Below are 23,709 nucleotides of genomic sequence, written 5' to 3' on the forward strand. Positions count from 1 at the left end.
CATGATCTACCCTAGGCCGTGGCCAGGAAATGCTTTCATTTTTCGTTTGCTTGTTTTGTTTTGACAGTGCTGGGGATTGAACCCAGGCCCTGTACATGATAAGCAAGTACTCTACCATCGAACCATACCCGTATCTAATGCCTTAAATTTTCAAACAGATGGCTGGGACCCAGTGATAGAGCACCTGCCTAGCAAGCATGAGGCCCCAGGTTCAATTTTCAGCACTGAAAAATAGCAAATAAAAATAAGGACTGGGGAGATGGCACCAGGTAAAGTGCTTTCTACAAGCATGAGGGGGACCTGAGTCACCCACCCCCGGCCCCAGAAACCACATGAAAAAGCCAGGGGCTGTGGCATACACCTGTAACCATCTCAGTGCTGGACAGTTAAAGACAGGAGGATCCCAGGGCTTGCTGGGCAGCCAGTCTAGCCAAATTGGCAAGCTCCAGGTTCAGCAAGAGTAGATAGCAGTTGATGAAGACACCTGGCATTGACCTCTGGCCAACAAACTCATATACATGCATATGTAAGTGTGCGCACACACACATGTGAACACAAACACACACATGTGAACACATACACGCAAAAACTAAAAATAACAAAGAACAGAGAGGAAGACTGGAAAGATGGCTCAGTGGTTCAGAGCACTTGATACTATGGCAGAGGACCCTGGTTCAGTTCCCAGCACCTACTTGGTGGGTCACAACCATCTGTAACTCCAGCTCCAGGGGATCTAGCACCCTCTTCTGGCCTCCTCAGGCACCAGGCACATACTTGGTATACATAAATACATGCAGGCAAAACACTCTTACACACAAAATAAAAATTTTCTTTTCCTTTGGATGAAAAATAAATAAGCAAAACAGATTGTTGATCTGCCCCCCACCCCCTCCCCGCCCACCAGGTTTTCTGGTTCTCTGGGTCAGGGATAAGGCTTGGGACTCTCTGAGGAGTTCCATGTGATGCTGGTAGTTAACAACCTCACTTTGAGAGACTGTGCTCTGACCTCTTTAGTCCAGCTTTTGCTGGTACAGGTGTGACCTCCTAAGCTCATCAGGGTACCCTAGAGGCAGCCATCATTACATCCTGAGGTTTCTGGGAAACTCATCCAACTGGGGAATGTAATTGGGTTCAGCGGATGAAAAGTTCACAGGATGTAATCCTAAGGGCAGCTGGCAGGTCCCAGAAAGGCTGAGTGGGGAGTGTTAATGAGGTTCTGGCTGCTGGCATGGGGCTCAGGCTGGTGGAGGTATGAGGGCTCTGGGTCAGAGGAAATAGACAGGAATAGGTTTTCTTCTGGGATTATTCAGTGCTGGGAGCTGGGCTAAGTCTTGGAATGGATGCCCAGGTATTTAGACATTAGAGAAGGGCAAGGTCACTCCAAGACACTTCGAATGGATAATGAGCTCATTTGAGGGCTGAGCAAAGGGAGTATGGGAAGCAAGCTAGGATCCAGCCTGAAACGTTTCTGGAAATTTCCTCTACCTATTTACTCACTCTATTATTACTGGTTGTTTATTGAACCATTTACTATGACCAGGCGCCGACAAGATACCAGAGACCACACTTCCCAACCAGACAGGGAAGCATGCGCCAGTCCAGGAGATAACTCTTAAATGGTGTGTGTGGGGGGGGGGCGGTCACACAGTGAACCTTAATAAATCATTGGCAGATTCACAAATAAGACCCAAATGAGAGTACGACGGGGCGCCTGTTTTAAATGGAGTCATCGGGTTCAGCTTCTCCAGGAAAACAGAATGGAGATAGGGAGGAGGAGAGCAAAGGCCCTTGGGTCGGAAAAAGCAAGAGGCTGTGCAAGTGTCCAGAGCAAAGGAGAAGTAGAGCTATTCAAGACCGTGGAGAGGTCACCAGGGGTCAGAGCCCGCTGGGTGTTGAAGGCTGAGTTAAGGAGAGCAGAACCTAGTGGTACAGGCATGGGATGTGGGGGCAGGAAGATCCAGAGTTCAAGGCTAAGGGCTAGAAAGATAGACAGCTCCGTGGTTAAGAGTACTTACTAGCCAGGCAGCGGCAGCACACGCCTTTAATCCCAGCACTCGGGAGACAGAGCCAGGCGGATCTCTGTGAGTTTGAGGCCAGCCTGGTCTACAGAGCGAGATCCAGAACAGCCAGGGCTATATAGAGAAACCCTGGAGAGAGAGAGAGAGAGAGAGAGAGCGAGCTCACTTACTGCTCTTGCAGAAGACACGCATGTTAGACTCCCAGCATCCACGTGGCAGCTCACAACCATTTGTAATTAACATCTTCTTCTGGCATCAGGGCCAACTGTATGCATATGCTACACAGACATAAATGCAGTCAAAACACTCATATACATAAAATAAAAATAACAAATAAATCTTTAAAAAAAAGTGCAAGGTCGGTCTCAGCTACATGGTGAGTCCATGGTCATTGTGGGTGATATGAGACCCTGTTAAAAAAGGGATCAAGTGAGGCCACCAAGCTCCCCAGACACACCTTGGCATCACAGCTTAGCTTTAACTGCAGATTACAAGAGCTCCAGAGCACAGAGTGGAGTTTAAGAAACAATACCATGAGCTGGAGAGATGGCTCAGAGGTTAAAAGCACTGGCTGTTCTTCCAGAGGTCCTGAGTTCAATTCCCAGCAATCACATGGTGGCTCACAACCATCTGTAATGAGATCTGGCGCCCTCTTCTGGCCTACAGTCATATAGGCTCTATACATAATAAATAAATCTTAGAAAGAAAGAAAGAAAGAAAGAAAGAAAGAAAGAAAGAAAGAAAGAAAGAAAGAAAGAAAGAAAGAAAGAAACAATACCATGAGGGGGCAGTCCGAGAAATCCAGCCTGCAGGAAAACCCACAGACAAGCCACATAATCTTCAGGACAAATAAGTTGCAGGAATTGGTGGCTGGTGAAGAGACAGCGAAACCTGTGACCCCAGAGGCTGAGGAGTGACATCTCCTAAGTGTGGCAGAAGGGGGAGTAGATTTTTTTTTTAAACTTTTACTTATTATGTGAATGTGTGGTGTGCATGTGCGTGGGAACATACATACTACAGCATGTCAATGGAGGTCAGAGGACACCTTGTGGGAGTTGGTTCTCTTCTCCATGTAGGTTCCAGGGGTCAAACTCAGGCCATCAGGCTTGACAGCAGGCACCTTACCTGTTGGGCTATCTCCATGGACCGGTTTGGTTTGGTTTGGTGAAAAGGTTTCATGTAGTCCAGGCTGGCCTCAAGCTCAACATGTTTCAAACCCAAGGATGACCTTGAACCTTTCCTCCTGCTTCTGGAGTTCTAGGTTTATGGGTGTACCACACCTGGCTTGTGTGAAGCTGGGGGTGGGACCTGGGCTTTGTGGATGTTCGTCAAGCACTCTACTAACTGAGCTACCTGTCCAGCTCCTGGATCTCCAGTTTAAAAAAATTAGATGTCTTTTTTTTTTTTTTAGATACAAAACTGTTTTTCAGTGAAAAGAAATGTTGGCTAATACTTGCTTCAGAATAAGTGAAAAAGAGAATCAGTGGTTGTTGAAGGTGGACAGGATTCACGTGGGAGTCCTTTTTACCATTCCATCCCTAATGGTTCATTAAACTTTATACTCCCACGTATATTCCCCAAGCAGTCTCTTATGTATATGTCTGATGTGTTTATGTTATAGTAAAGGTGGTTGCATGCCATTGGAGTGCTTGAAAGGTCTGAGTGTAGGAACGTGCCATCCCCTCTCAGTTCTTTCTGGGTCAGCAGACCCTCACCCCTGCCACACCCTCCTACAGCCCCCACTGGTCCCTGCAGCCCTGATGGTACCAGCTCAGTAGCCCGCTGCTCCCAGGTGTCTCCAGCCCCCAGGTGTCCCCCTCTCCCCGCACCGGCCCTCCTGTGTGCCTCCTAGCCGGTGGCTGAGCTCTGGGCTCCATGGAAAGATCCCTCAGAGACACCTCATCCTCCAGAATGCGCCCCATTCAGTCCCAGAGGAAGACACAATGAACATTTTTGAGACAACACTGTGACTCACCACAACTAATGACTTCCCAGAAGAGCTATGGTTGGACACTGGGCTGCTTCCTCCAAAGCAGGACTAGAAAAACATATACTCAGCCTTCTCCTGATGAGAAACATATGGAACAGGGCACCTCCATGCATACTTAACTCCAGGGCTGGCAAGAACAGGATGTTATAGCTGTCAGCTATTGCAGGGCTGTTGGTGCAAAGAGAAAGAACAGGTTGCTACTATTGCCTGGGAGAGGAGTGTCTTGGTCTATTTTTCTATTGCTCTACCAAAATATTTAAGATTGAATACTTTATAAAGAATAGAAGTTAGTTTAGCTCATGGTTCTGGAAGCCGAGAAGTCCAAAAGCATGGCTTACTTGGTCAGGCAGGGCCTTTTACCTGGCATCCTAACACAGTGAGGGCATTGCATGGTAAACTAGAGCAAGCCTGGGGCTGGAGAGAGGCCCCAGACACTAAGAGCACTTGCTACTCTTGCAGAGGATGGGAGTTCAGTTCCCAGCACCTGTGTTCTCACAGCTCACACATACCTCTTGTTCCAGAAGATCTGGTGTCCTCTTCTGGCCTTCAAGGGTAACACACACTCACACACACACACACACACACACACACACACACACACACGAGTCTATTTAAAAATATAGGGCAAGCACAATATATCAGGACTCTTCTCATCTTGTGAAACCATCAATGATGTCACAAGGGCCCCGCCCTATAACCTTGTATAATTCTGACTCTCTCTCAAAGGCCCCATTTCCAAAGACCACTGACACACGATTTGGGGGAATTAAAGTGTCTAGACATGAAAGTACATTGAAAGCACCATCAGATGTGGTCCTACAGGACAAGAGCTGTGTCTGCTGAGAACACTGGGCCAGGCCGGAAGGAAGCCAGGAAACAGATTCTGACTCTTTTCTTGCCTTCCTACCTCCTTCAGGGCCTCCCATTGGCTGAGTATAACCAGAAGCTGGTGGGACGGGGTTCTTTAGGAGTTAGACTCATGGACCTGGGGATAGTGTACTTGCCTCACATGCCTGGCACTCGCTGAGTTGATAGTGTGCTTGCTTAACATGTACTAAGCCCTTGGTTCTATCATATAAACTGGGCATGCTGACACATGTAGTCTCAGCACTCAGGAGGTAGAGGCAAGAGCATGAGAAGTTCAAGGTCATCCTTGGCTACATGGTGAGTTCAAGGCTAGCCTGATATGTAAGACCTTGTCACCCCACACATGAAAAGAGGTCTTCTGAGGCCCAAAAGATGAAGTGAAGGCAGGTGGAAGGCGTTGATGGAGAATGACCAACATGGTTGAAGAAGGAGTCTTGGGCAGCGTGGGTGCAAGTTGGGGATAATTGGAAGGCCTTGACCAGAGGCTCGAGGATGGTTCAATGATTAAGAGCACTTGTTACGCTTACAGAGAATCTAGTTTGGTTCCTAGTACCCACACTGTGATTCACAACCATCCTTAACTCCAGTTTAGGGGATCTGATGCCTTCTAACTTCCACCAGGTACACACACGGTGCACGTACGTGTGTGCAGGCAAAACACTCATAAAATAAATCTAAAAGATAAAAAAATTATAAAATCCTTGATCTGTGTGTCCAGTTGTCCTTGGAATAGTGAGGACAGTAATGAGTAGGCTTAGAATCTGGCACACGGGACACAAAGAAACATGAACTTTTCCTTTCTTTTCCTTGAAGGTCTCATATGGCTGAGGTCAGTCTCAAACTCTCTAGGTAGACGAGGGTGACCTTGAACTTCTGATCCTCTGGCCACCACCTCCAAAATGCTTGAATTAAAGGCATGTGCCACTATGCCCACTTTATGTGGGACTGGTGGTCAACCCACGGCTTCCTGCGTGTGAGGTGAGCACTCTGGGTTACGTCTCCATCCAAGGGCCGCCTTTCAGTGGTGAAGTCAGCCATCTCTTCTTTGCTTAGGTCCTGACTCTTGTCTTCCTTTGGTCCTAGATGAGCCTGCCCGACCTCCCAATGGCAGCTGGCCCTCGAGTCAGAATGGGAGCGATGCTGAGGCTACCCTGACTGCCAACCTCACCTTCTCCCCCTACTACCAGCACCCCTCCCCAGTGGCAGCCATGTTCATTGCGGCCTATGTGCTCATCTTCCTCCTCTGCATGGTGGGCAACACCCTCGTCTGCTTCATCGTGCTCAAGAGCCGGCACATGCGCACTGTCACCAACATGTTCATCCTCAACCTGGCTGTCAGCGATCTGCTGGTGGGCATTTTCTGCATGCCCACTACCCTTGTGGACAACCTCATCACTGGTAAGTATGACCGAGGGGTAGCAGGAAGGCCCTCCCCTTTCACCTCCATGTTCTAGCGGAAGATTGAAGCGGAAGCTGGGAAGACAGGGGTCACTGAGCTGGCCTCTTGGCCAAAGGGCCATGTCTCAGATTCTGACAGAGTTGCGGATGAGAGACCGACCGGCCTAGGAATAACAACAGGTCTAATAGGTTAATCATCTTCTTTGTGCTAGGCATAATGTTATATCTCGGTTTGTACCTTATCTTAATTAATCCCCATAATAATCCAACCCAGCGTGCTTTGTTATTATCCTCGTTTTTACGGATGAGGAAATGTGCCCAGGGCAGTTAAGGGATTGGTCTGTAATTACATAGCGTGTCAGTGTCGAGGCCAATGTTCTCACACCCCCCTGTCTAATCATTAGATTCCCTTGGGCCCTTGGAGAAAGCTCTCGTGGGCACAACTAGAGGTGGGAGGAGCAGGAGGTGGGCGACTTTCTTCCGCAGGAAGACCTGGAAATCCACTCCTTTCACCTGCTCTCCCACAGAAGATGGTCCTGTCCTGTAGTTAATGAATTCCCAGTGGCTGGGGATGTCTGAGTAGGGACTGGCTGGCCACTGAGCAGGGATTGCGTAGGAGGTCTTTAAATCAAACTAGACCATCCACCTGTACATCCCGACAGTGTCCCAATGTCACACACTCTTCTAGGTGATCAGCCTTTCTTGACTTAGTGTCAGAGTTTTTGAGGCTCCAGGCAGGGAGTGACCAGCTTCCCAAGCTGTGGAGCCCCCTAGAGGTCTGCGTGGGAAGATTACCCAGCTCTCAGGGTTGCCCGAAGTTCCCAGAGGCTCCTCCTTGGTCTGCATTCCCTCCTTAAGTGACTTTACTGACTCAGGCCTAGGGAGGGGGAAGCCTGAGTTTTTCAGGTTCCTGGAACTCATGGAGAGCCTTCTTGCTGTGTGCCTGGTGGAGACTTTACTCACTGTGGAGTCCCTCTCCCTGCAGAGATGCCAAACACAAACTATATCCTTCTTCTTGCACCTACCAACAGTCTAGCCCACTCTAGTCCACCAGTCTCAAAAGGGTAATACTGTGTGATTACTTACATGACATTTTCAAAAGTCTAACTGTATGTTCTGTCTCTAGAGAAAGCAAATCGACAGAATCAGGGAATCGGGGTGGGAGGTCCAATAATAAAGGAATGAGTGGGAGCTTGCTGGGGTAATACACGACTTCCATATCTTGAATGTGATGGGAGCTGCATGGCTGCATGTGTTCACCAAGCTTGTGGACCTGTATGCCAAAAACAGTGGGGTTTGTTGTTGGTTGAAAATAATGGCAATGTAACACATGCTCACGTTTATAGTCCATTTCCAAGTGTGGAAAAACGTGATGGGCCAGCAAGATGGCTGAGCAGGCGAGAGTGCTTGTTGTCATGTTGGACACCCAAGTTTCATTCCTGAGACCCGAGTGCTGGAAGGAATCTATTGCAAGTTGTCCTATGACTTCTATATGTAAACTATGTGTGCGCGTGCGCGCGCACACACACACACACACAGAGAGACGAGATGGCTGAGTGGTGAAGAGTATCTGTGGCTCTCCAGAGGACCTGAGTCGAGTTCTTGGCACCTGTATTGGTTAGTTTACAACTGTCTGTAACTCCAGCTCCAGGAGATCTAACACCTCTGGCCTCCATATGCACCTGCACTCATGTACACACAGCTAAACACAGATACACACATATGCAGATAAATATAAATAATACTTTTTTTTAAAAAAAGTCATGAAAATTTGGCAATATTGGTGGCTTCCCTGAAGAACTCTGAGTCCAGAGGTGCCTTTAAATGTGAGTGTTTTGCCTATTCTAGAAATTTTTATTTTTTAAAAAAATCATATTATTTTATGTGTATGGTGTTTTTGCTTGCATGTATATATGTGCATCCCATGTGTCCCTGGTGCCTGCAGAGGCCAGAAGAAGGCATCAGATCCCCTTGAACTAGAGTGACACCAAGCCACCACGTGGGAGCTGAACACAGGTCCTCCGGATCAACAAGTGCTCCTCACCACGGAGCCATCTCTCCAGCCCCTTGAATCAGTTTTCGACCTAAAGGGAAAGAGCAAAGCGAGCGTCGAATCCTTGTATAGGCTTCACATTCTCCAACAACCACAGGAGAAAATCAAGGCCGGGAGAAAGCGTCCGAGTACCGGGAGCCCACCGGTAGAGCTTTCTTGACTTTCACTAGTTTCCCGTACACGTCATTTTCTAGGAGTCGGAACCATAATTCCGAGAAACAACAACCTGAACCCTCAAATCTTGAGTGGTGGCGCCAGGTGTGATGATCTATCCGGTGGAGAGGCACTATTAGGAGGTGTGGCTTTGTTGGAGTAGGTGTGGCCTTGTTGGAGGACCAGTGTCACTGTGGGGGGGTGGGCTTTGAGGTCTCCTATGCTCAAGTTATTCCCAGGTCTATTCTCAGACCACTTCCTGTTGCCTGCAAAGTGGAGGACTCTCGGGTACTTCTCCAGCACCGTGTCTGCTTCCACGCCACCAAGTCCCACCGTGATGATAATGGACAGAACCTCTGAACTGTAAGCGAGGCACCCCAATGATATGTTTCCCTTTGTAAGGGTTGCTGTGGTCATGGTGTCCTGTGGTCATGGTGTCCCTTCACAGCAATAGAAAAACCTAACTGAAACAATTTGTAATCCCAGAACTCAAGAGGTTGAGACAGGAGGATCACTTGTTTGAGGCCGGCCTGGACCACACAGTGAAACCACATCTCAAACAGAAAATAAACATCAACCCCACAAAGCATTGCCATAATAGCAACAGAACAGACCACTCAAAGGCCACTTTAACAATAGAATGGGCAACAATAGCACATATTTTTGCAAGCATAAGCACTTAGGTATACAAATACCCAAATGACATTTGTGAGGATATAACAGCTCTGGGCAGGTAGGCTGTGTTGTTCATAATGGGCCCAAAGTGGTGGTTGGTAATTGTATGCATTCCACTTTATAACTGTAGGCACCTGGAGTCCCACGGCTGTCTTAGTCATTGTTCTCGCTGGGAAGAGGCACCGTGACCAAGGCGACCCTTACGAAAAAAGGCATTTAATTGGGGCCTTGCTTACAGTTTGGAGGTTTAGTCCATTATCATCATGGCAGGGAGCATGGCAACACCACATGGTGCTGGAGAAGTAGCTAAGAGCTACATCCTGATCCATAGGCTGAGAGAAGAGAACTGAGCCTGGCATGGGCTTATTAAAACCTCAAAGCCCACCCCAGTGACACACTTCCTCCAACAAGGCCGCACATACTAATCTTTCTAATCCTTTCAAAGGGTTCCTCACCCTGGTGACCAAGCATTTAAATATATGAGCCTATAGGGGGAGGGTATTCAAACCACCACAATGACAGACCACTCAAGTCTTTTGGGGGGCTAGAGTGAATGCCAGACCTCAGCCCTGTAATTCAAGCTAGCCTGGTCCGGGTTATGTGATCAGGCTGGTCTGGCATGTGTGATTCTCCCAACTCTTCTTTCTGAGTTCTGGGATGCAGCTGTGTGCTACCACATCTGGCTCTTAAGATGTTTGACAGGCTCAATCACGGGCCACCACTATGTAGAATCTATATTAAAAAACAGTGACTCCAAGAGGGAAGATCTTGAGAAATCTTATTCCTTACAAATGCAGACATAAAAAAGACATCTTGGGGGCTTGATGGCTCAGCGGTTAAGAGCAGTGACTGCTCTTCCAGAGGATCTGGGTTCAATTCCCAGCACCCACATGATGGTTCACAACCGTCTGTAATTCTAGTCCCAGGGGACCTGACATCCATGGCAAAGCACCAATGCACATTAATAATAATAATAATAATAATAATAATAATAATAATAATAGGTGGGGATCTTGAAGTCGGGTAGTGGTAGCACACTTCTTTAATCCCAGCACTCTGGAGGCAGAGACAGGCAAATCTCTATTAGTTTGAGGCCATCTTAGTCTACAAAGTGAGTTCTAGTACAGAGAAACCCGAAAAACTAAAAAGAAAGAAAGAAAGAAAAGAAGGAAGGGAGAGGGGTAAGGAGGTAGGGATTGGTTGGAGCTGGAAAGATGGCTCAGCAGTTAAGAGTTAAGATCCCCTTGTAGAGGACCCAGGTTCAATTCCCAGCACCCACATGGAGGTGGCTCACAATCACCTGGAACTCCAGTTCCAGGGGACTCTAACACCCTCTTCTGGCTTCTGCAGGTACTACATACACATGGCACACATATGTGCAGGCAAAACACTCATGCATAAATTAAAAAAAATTTCTTTTAAAAAAGTTTGAGGATGTAAAACAGTGAGGAGGAAAACTTTAAAAAGCAAAAAAATTCAACATATGAAAAGAAGTACTTCGGGGATATATTACAGGTGGCTCTACAGAGGTCATGCCTTAGGGCTGACGTCTTGGATTGCAGTGAATAAGTAGTCGCTTATATTCTTTAAGGTCATGGCTGTCCGTGGAGAATGCAACTCTTCCTTCCCTTCACAGCAATCACTCCTTCTTGTTTCTTTTTCTTTTTCTTTTTCCTCTTTTTTTTTTTTTTGTGGAGCTGAGGATCAAACCCAGGGCCTTGCGCTTGCTAGGCAAGCACTCTACCACTGAGCTAAATCCCCAACCCCTCCTTCTTGTTTCTTTTATTTTTAATTTTTAAAGTGACATTTATTTGTCGCTTTGAGAAGCACAGGAGTACACGTAGCATGGCACACGTGTGTAGAAGTCAGAGGACAACTCTGGAGTCTGTCTCCAGCAGGTCAGCGAAACTGGGAGGAGGTATGGAGTCGGTGGCTATTCACACACAGGAGACAGTTTTTTTGGGGGGGTGGGGGAAGGCAAAACTTAATTCTCTTTTTATTTTTCTTTTATCCCTTTTTATACCATCTAAGACAAAAATTTCTATGAAAGAAATTACCTCACAACCACAAGTTACATATTCCAAAAACAAATTAAAATCTTTACACAAGAAGAAATCACACATTATATGTTTTTCTTTCCTTTTTTTTTTTTTTTTTTTGTTTTTCTGTTTTTCAAGACAGGGTTTCTCTGTGTAGCTTTGCGCCTTTCCTGGATCTTGCTCTGTAGAATAGGCTGGCCTCGAACTCACAGAGATCTACCTGCCTCTGCCTCCTGAGTGCTGGGATTAAAGGCGTGCGCCACCACCGCCCGGCCTGTGTTTTTCTTAGAAGGCCACGTGTAGTTAAACATTTTCCTTTGAATTATCTTTCCCACCATAACATCTTCACCTCAAAGCAATGATTCTTTTATTATTGATTAACAAAATTCCAAGCAAGCCAAGCATATTTCAGCCAGTTCCTTTGTACCAGCAGGCAGCTGTTTGAAGTTTCAGCATAGCAAATTCTTCTCCTATTCTATTCTACAAAACTTTACTCAAGTAGTCCAGCTACCGATCTATTTTTTTTCTTTACTTACAATAGGGTCATTTAATTTCCTTTCACGACTTTGTTTTCTCAGGGTGCACACCAAAACCCGTGATGAATTCTGTAAGCTACAGGACCAAGGAACTCAGACCTAATCCTGGGGGCAGGGGCATAATTTGATCATCTTTGATCATCATCCCATTTTTGCACAGGCAGAATCCATGGGTCTATGATGCGTGAAACTTCCTTGTTTTCATTTTCCATCCTTGGCAAGTCTCACATCTCTAAGAGTCATTGCTCTATAAAAATCTTCTTCATTATGATCTGCATGCAAATTGCCCGGTGAGGTGTGGGATTTTCCCTTGAAACAATTGTACTATATACTAGATACAGTGACATTGTCCCACTCAATACTTACATCATGCCCAGTACAGTAAGTGCACAACAGCAGCAAACAGGAGAAGGCACAGAAGAAGCAAGGGGCATTCTGGAGAGGAACTCCCTGGGGCTTTGCCTCTCCAGGGTGCACCCACCCAATGTAGCTGTGCTAACCCCTGGCTGTACTCCATAAGCTCCATTGCCAACTGCAGTTCCTCTGTCATGGCCACCAACAGGCAACTTATTGGGTCTCGGGAGTTGAACTCAAGCTGTCACGCTTGGTGGCAAACACTCTTAACCGCTGAGCAATACTCCCAGTTCTTTTTTGTTGTCTTTGAGAAAAGATCTTATTTAGCTTGAGACGACCTTGAATGCTAGGGTGACCTTGAACTTCTCCACCTCCCGGGTGTTGTAATTACAGGCCCATGTCCCATGCTCTCATGCATGTTTCGTGCGGTAGACCTTCCTCACCTTACCCACTCAGGCTTATACTCTCTTCTGAAAACATCCTTAATGTCACAACTAAAATAACATTTTCCAGAGTTCCATGTACTCTGCCTGCCTTCCTGGCATGATGCAAGCATCCTGGGACAGCCTGGGTATACTGCTATGTCTTCCCCAGAGCCTGGCTTGATACCTCCATTCTATAGCATTTCCCCCCCTCCATGGAGTTTGAGGTTTTCCATTTTGGTTTTTAGGGTTTCAGCATTTAGGGGTTTAATAGTTCTGGAATGTTGCTTTGGAGCATTTAGACTCCATCTTTATGGTGTTCTGGATTAAGACTAGCATCACTAGTCAGCCCCAGGTCAGACCCAGGATCTCCCACTGCTTTCCATTGTTTCTTCCCTCCTTCCTCCTCCAGCCTCAGTACTGGAGGCTGGAATTAGGTGTCACTCATCCTAGGCAGGTACTTTATCACTAAACTACATCCTCAACCTCTTTTTTTTTTTTTTTCTTTCCCCAAAATAGGGTTTTTCTGTAACAGCCCTCGCTGTCCTGGAACTCACTCTGTAGATCAGGCTGGTCCTTGAAATCACAGAGATCCTCCTGCCTCTGCCTCCAGAGTGCTGGGATTAAAGGCATGCACCACCATCACCCAGCATTAATCGATGTGTGTGTGTGTGTGTGTGTGTGTGTGTGTGTGTGTGTGTGTGTGTGTATGTGTACCCACAGGTGTAGGTGCCCAAGGATGTCAGTCAAATCCCACAGTCCTGGACTTACAGGTGGTTATGAGCTGCCATGTGGGTGCTGGGAACTGAACTCCAGTTCTCTGCAAGAGCAGCAAGTACTCTTAACTACCGAGCCATCTCTCCAAATCCCCAGCATCATTAAAATTTTTACTCTTTTCTTTTTTAAGATTTATTCATTTATTATGTGTACAGTGTTCTGTCTGCACGTATCCCTGCAGGTCAGAAGAGGGCACCAGATCTCATTACAGATGGTTATGAGCCACCATGTGGTTGCTGGGAGTTGAACTCAGGACCTTTGGAAGAGCAAGCAGTGCTCTTAACCTCTGAGCCATCTCTCCAGTAAAATTTTTGCTCTTGCATGTGTATGCATTTGCATGCATGTATGTATATGTTTTCTCATATATGTGTAAGTGTGTGTGCATAGGTACGGAGGCCAGAAGTTGACATCCTCCTGCTTCAGCCACCTGAGCTGCTGGGATTACAAGTCTGTGCCAACCAGGCCCAGCTCTTTGAATTGTGTTCTTAGCTCCCACCAATCTGTCACAGGTGCTGGGTCTGACATCAAAGAGTTTGGAAAATGCTGATCCATTATTTGCAATATGGGTTTCCCTGCTGTTTCCTCTGATGCCATGACCCATACAGCTTGGCTCCTCCGACCCTTCAGTGGGTGTGTTGAGGTGACTAGGGCAGCTGTGAAGCAAACATTTCCCCTTTTCTTTAAAGGATACGGTAAAGCTGGGGTCACGTGTGGTTCTCTAGCACGACAGATGTAACTCAGAACCTCATTGTGGTGTTCATTAGGGTCTGCACAGGGAGAGGGCTTACCTAGTCTCATTAGGGGAGCAGTCTCAGGCTATAAACATCCAGGAGGAGGAAGTTGCTAGTCTTTTCATACATTGGTCAATTGTTCATAAACATTCATACTCTGGAGCCAGGCCATGGTGGCATATGCCTTTAAGTACCAGGATTTGGGAGGCAGAGGTAGGCAGATCTCTGAGTTTGAGGCCAGCCTGGTATACAGAGCAACTTCCAAGACAGCCAGGGTTACACAAAGAAACTCTATCTTGAAAAACAAAAAAATTCATACTTTGACTCCCGAGGAATGCTTTGGCTCATATGGGTAGTGGCTTTGCCGATGTCCCAGAGGTCCAAGCTCTGGAGCCTTGACCTGGCTGTGCCCATGTTAACGATGAGCATTCACTCAGAACTTCTGGTGCTTCCCCTGCTCCCTACACCTGCATTACATTCAGTATGAGAGCAGCATGGATATGTGAGAAGGCACAGGAGAGCAGTTCTTCTTGCTTGATTCCCTTGGTGGGTAATTGCTGCCTCTCGGCTGTAAAGCCACCACTTCCCCTGTGGGAGATCCTCCGAGACTATGCAAATGCCACGGCTCATTATGTTTTTGTACTAACTTCATAGGGACTTTACAGTTGCTGCCCACAACAGTGCCTCTCGTCCTGCTCTCTATTAATGACATTTTAATCCTCTGTGCTTACTAATTGGACCTCTGCTTCATGGCTTTTAATCCAACACTACAGTTTATTTTGTTGCTTAAACTGCTCTGGGTCTGGCTATTGGGAGCTTTTGTGTCCTTCCCATATGCTACCATGATGTTTAGAGTATTTCCTTCCTTCCTAGCTCCACAGAATGTTCTGGGTCACCTCATGTTTTCTTTGCATCAGCCCTGGAATTAACTCGTCCTTCAAAAAGCCTTGTTTCTTTTGATTGGAGTATATTTATTTTTATTTTATGCATATGAGTGTTTTTGTACCCCTTGCATGCCTGGTGCCCACAGAGGTCAGAAGAGGACATCAGGTCTCCTGGAACTAGAGAGTTATGGATGGTTGTGAGCCACCGTGTGGGTGCTGGGGACTGAACCAGAGTCCACTACAAGAGCAGCAAGTGGTCTTAGCTGCTGAGCCGTCTTTCCAGGCCAAGGAATATAATATTTAAAACAAAGGTCTGACTTCCAGGTGTGCTTATCAATGTTGGGGTGTCTTGATTCTAGACTCTCAGAAGCAACAGAGTTGTGAAATGCATGCCTATTGCCACAGAGTTCTTTGGCTCATGTCTTTTTTTTTTTTTTTTTTTTTAAAAGTCAGGGTCTCACCATATAGCCCTGGCTGGCCTGGAACTCACTAGCCATTTGCCTGCATTTCAGAAACTGTGGTCCATCCTAATACTTCAGATTCCAGTTCAACATCAGAAAATTTATTTTAACAATACCCCATTCTTTATTTGTAGCTTTGTTCTCAGTGGAAAAAAAAAAATCTGTGTTAAACTGAGCAGTGGTGGTGTGCATCTTTAATCCCAGCACTGGGGAGACAGAAGCCGGCAAATCTCTATGAGTTCAAGGCCAGCCTGGTCTACAGAGTGAGTTCCAGGACAGCCAGAACTACACAGAGAAACCCTGTCTTGGAAAAAAAAAAAATCTATGTTTATCTATATTGTGTTCACTTATTTGTTTGGTCGACTTTAGTATCCATATGTGTGATAATAATATATAGGCTGTGGATATATGATAATAATAATAGGATAATAATAGCAGGGCTAATATGAGGAAAGAATGGCCTCCCTGTAGGGCTGGACAATAGGATGGGGGTGGTAGGGCTAGATGAACCTAAAGGTCATAGGGACAATCAATTGTCAACATAAAAGCCATCTTCTTTTTTTGTTTTGTTTTTTTGTTTTTTCAAGACAGGGTTTCTCTGTGTAGCTTTGGTGCCTGTCCTGGATCTCACTCTGTAGACCAGGCTGGCCTCGAACTCACAGAGATCCACCTGCCTCTGCCTCCCGGGTGCTGGGATTAAAGGCGTGTGCCACCACCGCCCAGCTGAAAGCCATCTTCCTAAAAGCAGTGTCCACACTGGTATGGAATGATTGGCTCCTCAATCACAGTAGCAGAGAACTAATGACCCCTCACAGCACAAGGAGAAATGAGCCATGTTTGGGGGTTGGAGCCTGGCTTACCTAGCTGGTGATCTGCATTGTGTGGGATAAGCATCTTTCACCCCGTGGGGGCCTCTGTCATTACAGGTTGGCCTTTTGACAACGCCACATGCAAAATGAGCGGCCTGGTGCAGGGCATGTCTGTGTCTGCCTCTGTTTTCACGCTGGTGGCCATCGCCGTGGAGAGGTGAGAAATTTCCCTGGGTAACTTGGGGCTGGTACCGAGAGAGCACATACCTTTGGCACTGGACTAGCTGGAAAGCCACAGAGAGGGCCTGCTGAGGGTACCACTCCATCCCTTTCTGGAAGACAGAGGCCACTTCTGACATGGCCCCATAGTCATTTCTGGAGCTCGAGGCAGTCTGCATCCTGGGCATCAGGAATCCTACCCCTCCTTTGTTTGAGTCCTGGGAGCCAGAGCTTGAGGAGGCTGTCTGTGGATGGGCTTAGTGGAGCTGGAAAAGAAGAGTTTCTTTTTTTCCTGTATCCCACCTTCTACATGCTGGTTCCTGGAAATCCTGGCCTTACTCGATCTGTATGTCCATCACTTCCGGTCACTCAGCCTCAGACTCCTGCAGAGTCTAGATTAAGCTTGGTTCTGTACGTGCGGCCAGGGCTGGAGCCCTGGGTCAGTGAGGCTCTGGACCAGTGCTTACGCTTTCCTTACCATGACACACAGTTATTACCCTACCCCAGCTCCTCACTCACTATCTACCTTCCCCCGGGGTATAGGAGGTAGGCAGAACAGCTGGCGGCGGCTTTTGCCCTCATCACTGTCCCACCATGTGATGTTGGGTCACTCATTCAACTACTCTGGGAAGAATTTTATTGGTAAAATGGTAAATGCCCTAACAAGAGGCTGGAGGGAGGCTTCAAACAACTTTGTTTGAAAAGTTCACAGATAGTTCTTAGCCCACGGTCCAAACACCAACTACTAACAAGATTTCTTCCACATATGCACTGTGATGAGTCATTTTCTGTCCCGACAGCCAGCTCCCAAATAATGACTTGAAGACTTACAATTATGAGTGCTCGGCCTATAGCTTAGGCTTGTTCCTAACTAGCTCTTATAACTTAAATTAACCCATGTATGTTAGTCTGCATTCTATCACGTGGCCTTACCTCTCTTCTATTTTTCACCTCCTGTTTCCTCCTCAGGTCTTCTGGCGTCTCCTGTGCGCCTACATTCCTCCTCCTCTTCCTTTCTCTCCCTGGAAGTCCCGCCTATGCATCCTGTCTAGCTATTGGTTGTTCAGCTTTTTATTACGCCAATCACAGCAATACACCTCACACAGTGTGCAAACATTCCACAACACCCCACATCCTCCTCCTGATCTCTCCAACACCAGTCCTTTTCAGCTCCGCCCCTTCTGGAATCTCATGTTCCCATCTCCTTCCCACCTCTGCCCCGCATCAAACTCCATTTTTTGTTGAGTTTGTTAGGTTGGCCTTGAACTCACATGTGGTTGAGGATGACCCTAAACTCCTGATCCTCCTCACTCTACCTGCCTACTCCTAGGCTTATATGCTGTCATGCCCCATTTTCCTTGCTGCTGGGATTAAGCTCAGGGCTTTGTGCATGCTAGGTAAAGACACTACATGCCCAGCCCCAAACCCCTACCCCTGTCAGAGCATGATGAAGCTGGGTGCCCCTTTCTACAAAGACATTAAATAATTGGGTTATATGAGAAGCTCTCTCCTCCCCTAACTTTTCTTTCTTGTCTTTTTAGTTGTGAGTCTAAGTTTTTAATGGCTGAGCCCTCAACCTTTGATTTTTGTGTTGTTGTTTATTTGTTTGTTTTGTTTTTAGTCATTGGTGAAGGACATGAAAAATGTAAAACTCCTCACAGTCACACTTTTAGAATTTATCAAGCTCCACTTCCTCCAGGAAGCCTTCCCAAATGAGCCTAGGGGTTTCCTCCACCTAGTGATTGCCTTTGAGTTCATAACAGGCTTGAGGAGTCAACTGTTCTCTGGAGAATTCTCCCAGGGTCTGATGGTCTGAAGCCAGAAGGCCAAGGTCGTTCAGGGTGAGGCAGTGAGGCTTGATTAGGCTGTGGGAAGGGAGATAAGTGCTCTCAGGTTGAGAGGGTGGAGTGGGTAGGACACAGGTGAATGAAGAAGGGGCCTCTGGACAGCAGCGACTATCATACCTGTCTTCTAAGCAGGTTCTGTCCCTAAAGAGCCATGTGGACTTGTAAGAGAGCCCACCTCTTCCCTTCTACTCAGACAATGGAGCCTGACCCTGCAGTCTTCAGCAGGGGTGTCTCTGTTTTCTGGCACAGATAGACGAGGGCAGGCATTCTGGGAAGGAGACGATCCTCCTTTTTCTTGCTGTGTTTTGCTTGTTTGTTTTGAGACAGGGTGTCTGTCAAATAGCCCAGGCTGGTCTTGAACTCTAGTCAAGAATGATCTTGAACTCCTGATCCAAGTAGTTTTTGGGTTTTGGTTTTTCCTTAGTCTTAAACATTTGGAAGCCTCCAGAGTGGGGTGGTCTCAGCCCATCCTCATCACCCCACAGGGGAGGGTTGATTATGGGCCCCATTTTTTATTTTTGTTTGTTTGTTTGGTGTGTGTGTGTGTGTGTGTGTGTGTGTGTGTGTGTGTGTGTGTGTGTGTGTGTTTTAGAGACAGAGTTTTTATGTGTAGCCCTCCGGCTGTCCTGGAACTCACTCTGTAGACCAGATTGACCTCAAACTCAGAGATCTGCCTTCCTCTACTTCCCCAGTGCTAAGATTAAAGGCATGTACCACCATTGCGAGGCTATGGGCCCCATTTTTTAAGATAAGGAAACCGAGGTCTAGAAAGGCCTTCGAGCAACTGATTCTTCTAGTCGTCCACTCCTGTATTGATCTAAACCCATTCTAGGACACTTGTTGGACACCCACTTTCAAGTGCACACCTAAACCCATCTAGGACACTGTTGGACACCCACTTTCAAGTGCATACAGTTGAGCAACAGCCTTTGAACCTGCCACCTCCTTCACCTCTGCCAACAGCTCCCAACCCAGGCTGCTCAGAAAAGAAGATGCTAAAACCCCATAACTCCTTCCCAGAATAATCACAGTGGAGAGGGTTTTCTTTTTGTATATATTTCAGGAGAGTCCATGCAAAGTGAAGGTTTTACCGCTACTGGTCTAAGTGGCACAGAGGGGGAATGGACAAATTAGGGTTCCAAGGTGGGACCTTTTGCTAGTTGCTTCACACCTTGGAGAGCCTTTCCTCAGGTACATTAAGGGTGTAAGGTGAAAGCAGGGTGGAAGGATTAGCAGTTCAAGGTCACCCTCTGTCACATGGGGGTGTTTGGGGCCAGTCCAGGCTGGAAACCCTGTCTCAAAATTGATAATTAAACACACAAGGGTTTAACAAGAGTTATCGCTGATCTAACAAGGAAAGTCACGTTACACACTTGTGACTGTTGTAACTGGGCTGTTGTGACCCAAGAAGAGACCAGGATGAGTGCTTTGCGAATCTGAAGTTTATATTGAGTCACACAGACCTCGCTCAGGGCTGTCACCCCTGTGACTACAAGTCTAAAGAGGTGGCCTTGAACTGGGTGAGCCGGGGGTTTATAAAGGTAAAAACCACAAGATTGGTACATCCCATTGATGTAGCTGTGATGTCTGTTAGCAGGCAGGACAGAATATGAACTTTTAATGAGAACAGGACGCCGTTGGGTCACCGAGGTATTTCTGTTTGATGAGGAAGCAGAAAACCTTGAGGTTTCGGGAGCAGAACAATACAGGTTAGCAAAAGTCCTGGAAGTACTGTACGTACTCACAGGCTGGCCTCAGTTTTAGCCGCAGATCCCGCCAGGATTTAGCAAATATGTTTTCCTCACTTCAGTAGAATGGTTGAGATGACCCGCCCAGTTCCTTGGGTTTTCAGGGGAACTCATCAACAGCTAGAAGTTACATTTGTTACATTTGTGTGGCGCTGGTACAGGTACAGTGCAACTCAATGGGTAAAGGTGGTTCCACCAAGCCTGTTGACCGGAGTTCAGTCCCTAAGATGAGAGAACCGACTGACGGCTGCAAGTTGTCTTTTGTGTGGACAGGGAAAGGAGGAGACAGGGAGAGGGAGAATTGAACTCTAAATAAATGTTTTTTAAAAAGCATTTGGGTATTTACCTAGTCAGGCTTCCCAAGCACAGAATGTTCACCACAGACTGGCTGCAACGCCTGCCACCAGCTAACCCCTCCAGAAATAAAGATCCAAGCCTCTAGTGGGAAGCTGTTCTCTTCCTCCTCACCTAATAATCCAGCCTGAGCTCCAGAACGATTTAGCAGAGTGAGTTGCCACCCTTGCAAATAACAAACCAATTTACTTGTAAATTAACCTGATTAGCGCCTGAGCTGTCACCCGGATGCTTCCTTAAGTGTGGTGATGAATGTCAGGTATCTGCCAGCAGCTCCGGAGGCTGCCTCAAGGAAGTGATGAAAGTCAGATGTCCTCTTCCAGCAGCCCCCAAGTCAGCTCAGGCCCGCTGGGCCCCTGGAGACCCTTCCAAACCCCTCTGCCTCTCGTCCCCCTCCCTCACCCCCCGGGCTGCAGGTTCCGTTGCATCGTGCACCCTTTTCGCGAGAAGCTGACTCTCCGGAAGGCGCTGCTCACCATCGCAGTGATCTGGGCGCTGGCGCTGCTCATCATGTGTCCCTCGGCGGTCACTCTGACCGTCACGCGCGAGGAACATCACTTCATGCTGGACGCTCACAACCGCTCCTACCCGCTCTACTCGTGCTGGGAGGCCTGGCCGGAGAAGGGCATGCGTAAGGTCTACACGGCTGTGCTCTTTGCGCACATCTACCTGGCGCCACTGGCGCTCATCGTGGTGATGTACGCGCGCATCGCGCGCAAGCTGTGCCAGGCCCCGGGTCCAGCGCGCGATGCGGAGGAGGCGGTGGCCGAGGGTGGCCGCGCGTCGCGCCGCAGGGCCCGCGTGGTGCACATGCTGGTCATGGTGGCGCTCTTCTTCACCTTGTCCTGGCTGCCGCTCTGGGTGCTGCTGCTGCTCATCGACTACGGGCAGCTGAGCGAGCCGCAGCTGCACCTGCTGTCCGTCTACGCCTTCCCCCTGGCACACTGGCTGGCCTTCTTCCACAGCAGCGCCAACCCCATCATCTACGGCTACTTCAACGAGAACTTCCGTCGCGGCTTCCAGGCTGCCTTCCGTGCACAGCTCTGCCGGCCACCCTGGGGAGCCCACAAGCAAGCCTACTCTGAGCGGCCCGGCCGCCTCCTGCGCAGGCGGGTGGTGGTGGACGTGCAGCCCAGCGACTCGGGCTTGCCATCCGAGTCTGGCCCCAGCAGCGGGGTCCCAGGGCCTGGCCGCGTGCCGTTGCGCAATGGGCGTGTGGCCAACCAGGATGGGCCCCAGGGAGGACCTGGCTGCAACCATGTGCCCCTCACCATCCCAGCCTGGAACGTCTGAGGTGGTCCAGAAAGAGCAGTTCCAGTGGACCTTTGGCTGTGACCCTGAACCCTGATGCCTGGACACAACAGCAGTATTAGCAGAGGGCGTCAAGATGTCATTGATACAAAACAAGACAGTGACATTGATACAAAACAAGATGGTACATGTGAGAAGAGGAAGCTTCCAACCTTCCCAACCCCCTCTGCTCTGGAGCCATATTTGGATGAGTCCATCTCGTCAAAACCTCAGAACCCTTCTCCTCAGAGGCACTGAGGCTCAGGGAGAGGTGGCAAGGTTTGGAAATCCCGCTTGACCCAGACTCCAGTGTGTCTCTGTGGTATCCGCATTTCCAGTGGTCTCCTCTCCAAGGCCTTCTGAGGCGGAGCTGAGGAAAATATGTGGCCCTATCTAAGTAGCTGGGAAGAGGTGACCTCCGTGCTTACACAGAGACCTATGATGGAGTCCCCTGTGTTGCATTGCTGAAACAGCACCCCTTCGCCCCTTCCGGGAAAAAGTTCGTGCTCTCCTCCTGCCTGCGACTCCAGTGTGTCTTATTCTAAGAAGTGTCCAAGTCCATTCCCACTCCAGGATGTCACAACTGAGCAGCAGCAAGAAAAGCCCTAGGGAGACTGTTTAAAGTGCAGGACTCTCTGGGTTGAGCCTAAGGAAGGCTCCCCTCCTCCACCCCACCACCCAGAGCCAGAGAGAGCTTCCAACAGGACCAACAGCCCATGGGTGGCAGGCAAGAGGAAAAGGAAGACATCTCAGTGCCCACTACTCTGCTCTGGGGCTGCCTTACTGGGCCTGTGAGCCTGATGCTTTTCTCCTGGCCTCTCTTTCCTTGCCTAATGGGAAGGAGAAGTTGGTCGATAGGGGTGCCGGGGAGCCCCTGAAGGACAAATACAAACCCTTCCATGATATGTGACTCATGAAGCCTAAAATCAAAGGAGACCAGGAGAGCCTGCATGCACCCCAGCTCCCAGTCATTTACATATGATCGATCACCTTGACAGAGTGATGCTTTTCCCCAGGAGCTAAGGAAATGGGTTGCCTTTGCTGATTTCTCCTACAACTTCAATGATCTGCACTTAACCAGACACTTTCCCCTCACCTCCATGACCACAGCTGCTAGAAATTTAAGGGATTAAAAAAAAGGAAACATTTCCAGGATCCAGGGCTCTGAGCTCTTACTGCCTCCTTAACACACACTGACTGGCCATTTTCTGTTCCCAGGTCCATCATAAGCAATGGCCACAGTGGCAGAAACTGCCTCACGGTTGTACATGTTCAAGCATGTCTCTGGACACTGGCATCTGAGTCATTAAATGTTCTTGCCATTTCACAGAGCGACTGAGGCCCAGTAGGGCCAGGGTCACAGGGCCACAGACAGCAGCATTTGGATAGACAGGCAGGCTTGTCTTTGGGCAGCTTGAATCATATCCTGCCTATCAGGGAAGGTGGGCATGGCAGGATCTCCGGAGAGCTAGAAGCTCCCTGCCTGATGATGAAAGGGAACACCCATGGAATGAATCCAGACTGGAGCAGGGAAATGTCTCCATTGAGTTTGCCCTGTGACTTCTGGCCAGAGCTGTTCTGAATAAAAATTGATAACTCTATGCTTAGGAGGCTGTCAAGCTCCCTCATGACGCTGCCTGGTCCAGGAGTCTGGGAATGGTGGGTGAAGGCAGATAAGGTGTGGTGGCCTGAGCTGACACTCTGCATTCTTTTGTGGTTGTTTTCAAGACAGGGTTTCTCTGTGAAGCTCTGGCTGTCCTGGAACTTGCTTTGTAAACCAGGCTGGCTTTGAACTCGGAGATCCACCTGCCTCTGCCTCCTGAGTGCTGGGATTAAAGGCATGTGCTGCCACCACTGTCACCAGGCCACTCTACACTCTGGCTGGTGTTGCATTAGTGTCACATGAATGACACAGTGGCTTGAGAATTGCTGGCTGTTTACTGGGAAGACTCTGTGACTCTAGGCTCTAAAAACAGGCCAGACCAAGGGCCATGCCAACTCTGTCCCTGGGGCCCATGGGGGCTGTGTGAATTGCAGTCGGCTCTCTGCTGTGGGATGTGTTTCCTTCAGCATGGCCTCCCAGA

General features: G+C 48.2%; 1 protein-coding gene across 1 annotated transcript in view; it reads left to right on the forward strand.

Annotated features, from left to right (window-relative positions):
- The window catches only part of Npffr1 (neuropeptide FF receptor 1), a 35,220-nt gene extending 11,840 nt beyond the window's left edge, over window positions 1-23,380 (forward strand). The window contains exons 2-4 of the mRNA XM_036167999.1: window positions 5,959-6,273; window positions 16,285-16,384; window positions 20,752-23,380. Of these exons, the coding sequence (XP_036023892.1) occupies window positions 5,959-6,273; window positions 16,285-16,384; window positions 20,752-21,628 (1,292 nt within the window). The 3' untranslated portion in view covers window positions 21,629-23,380. The remainder of the gene's footprint in view (window positions 1-5,958; window positions 6,274-16,284; window positions 16,385-20,751) is intronic.
- Window positions 23,381-23,709: the final 329 nt, after the last annotated feature.

The sequence above is a fragment of the Onychomys torridus genome, chromosome 18 (genome assembly GCF_903995425.1).
Source record: "Onychomys torridus chromosome 18, mOncTor1.1, whole genome shotgun sequence".
In the NCBI taxonomy this organism is placed as follows: Eukaryota; Metazoa; Chordata; class Mammalia; order Rodentia; family Cricetidae; genus Onychomys; species Onychomys torridus.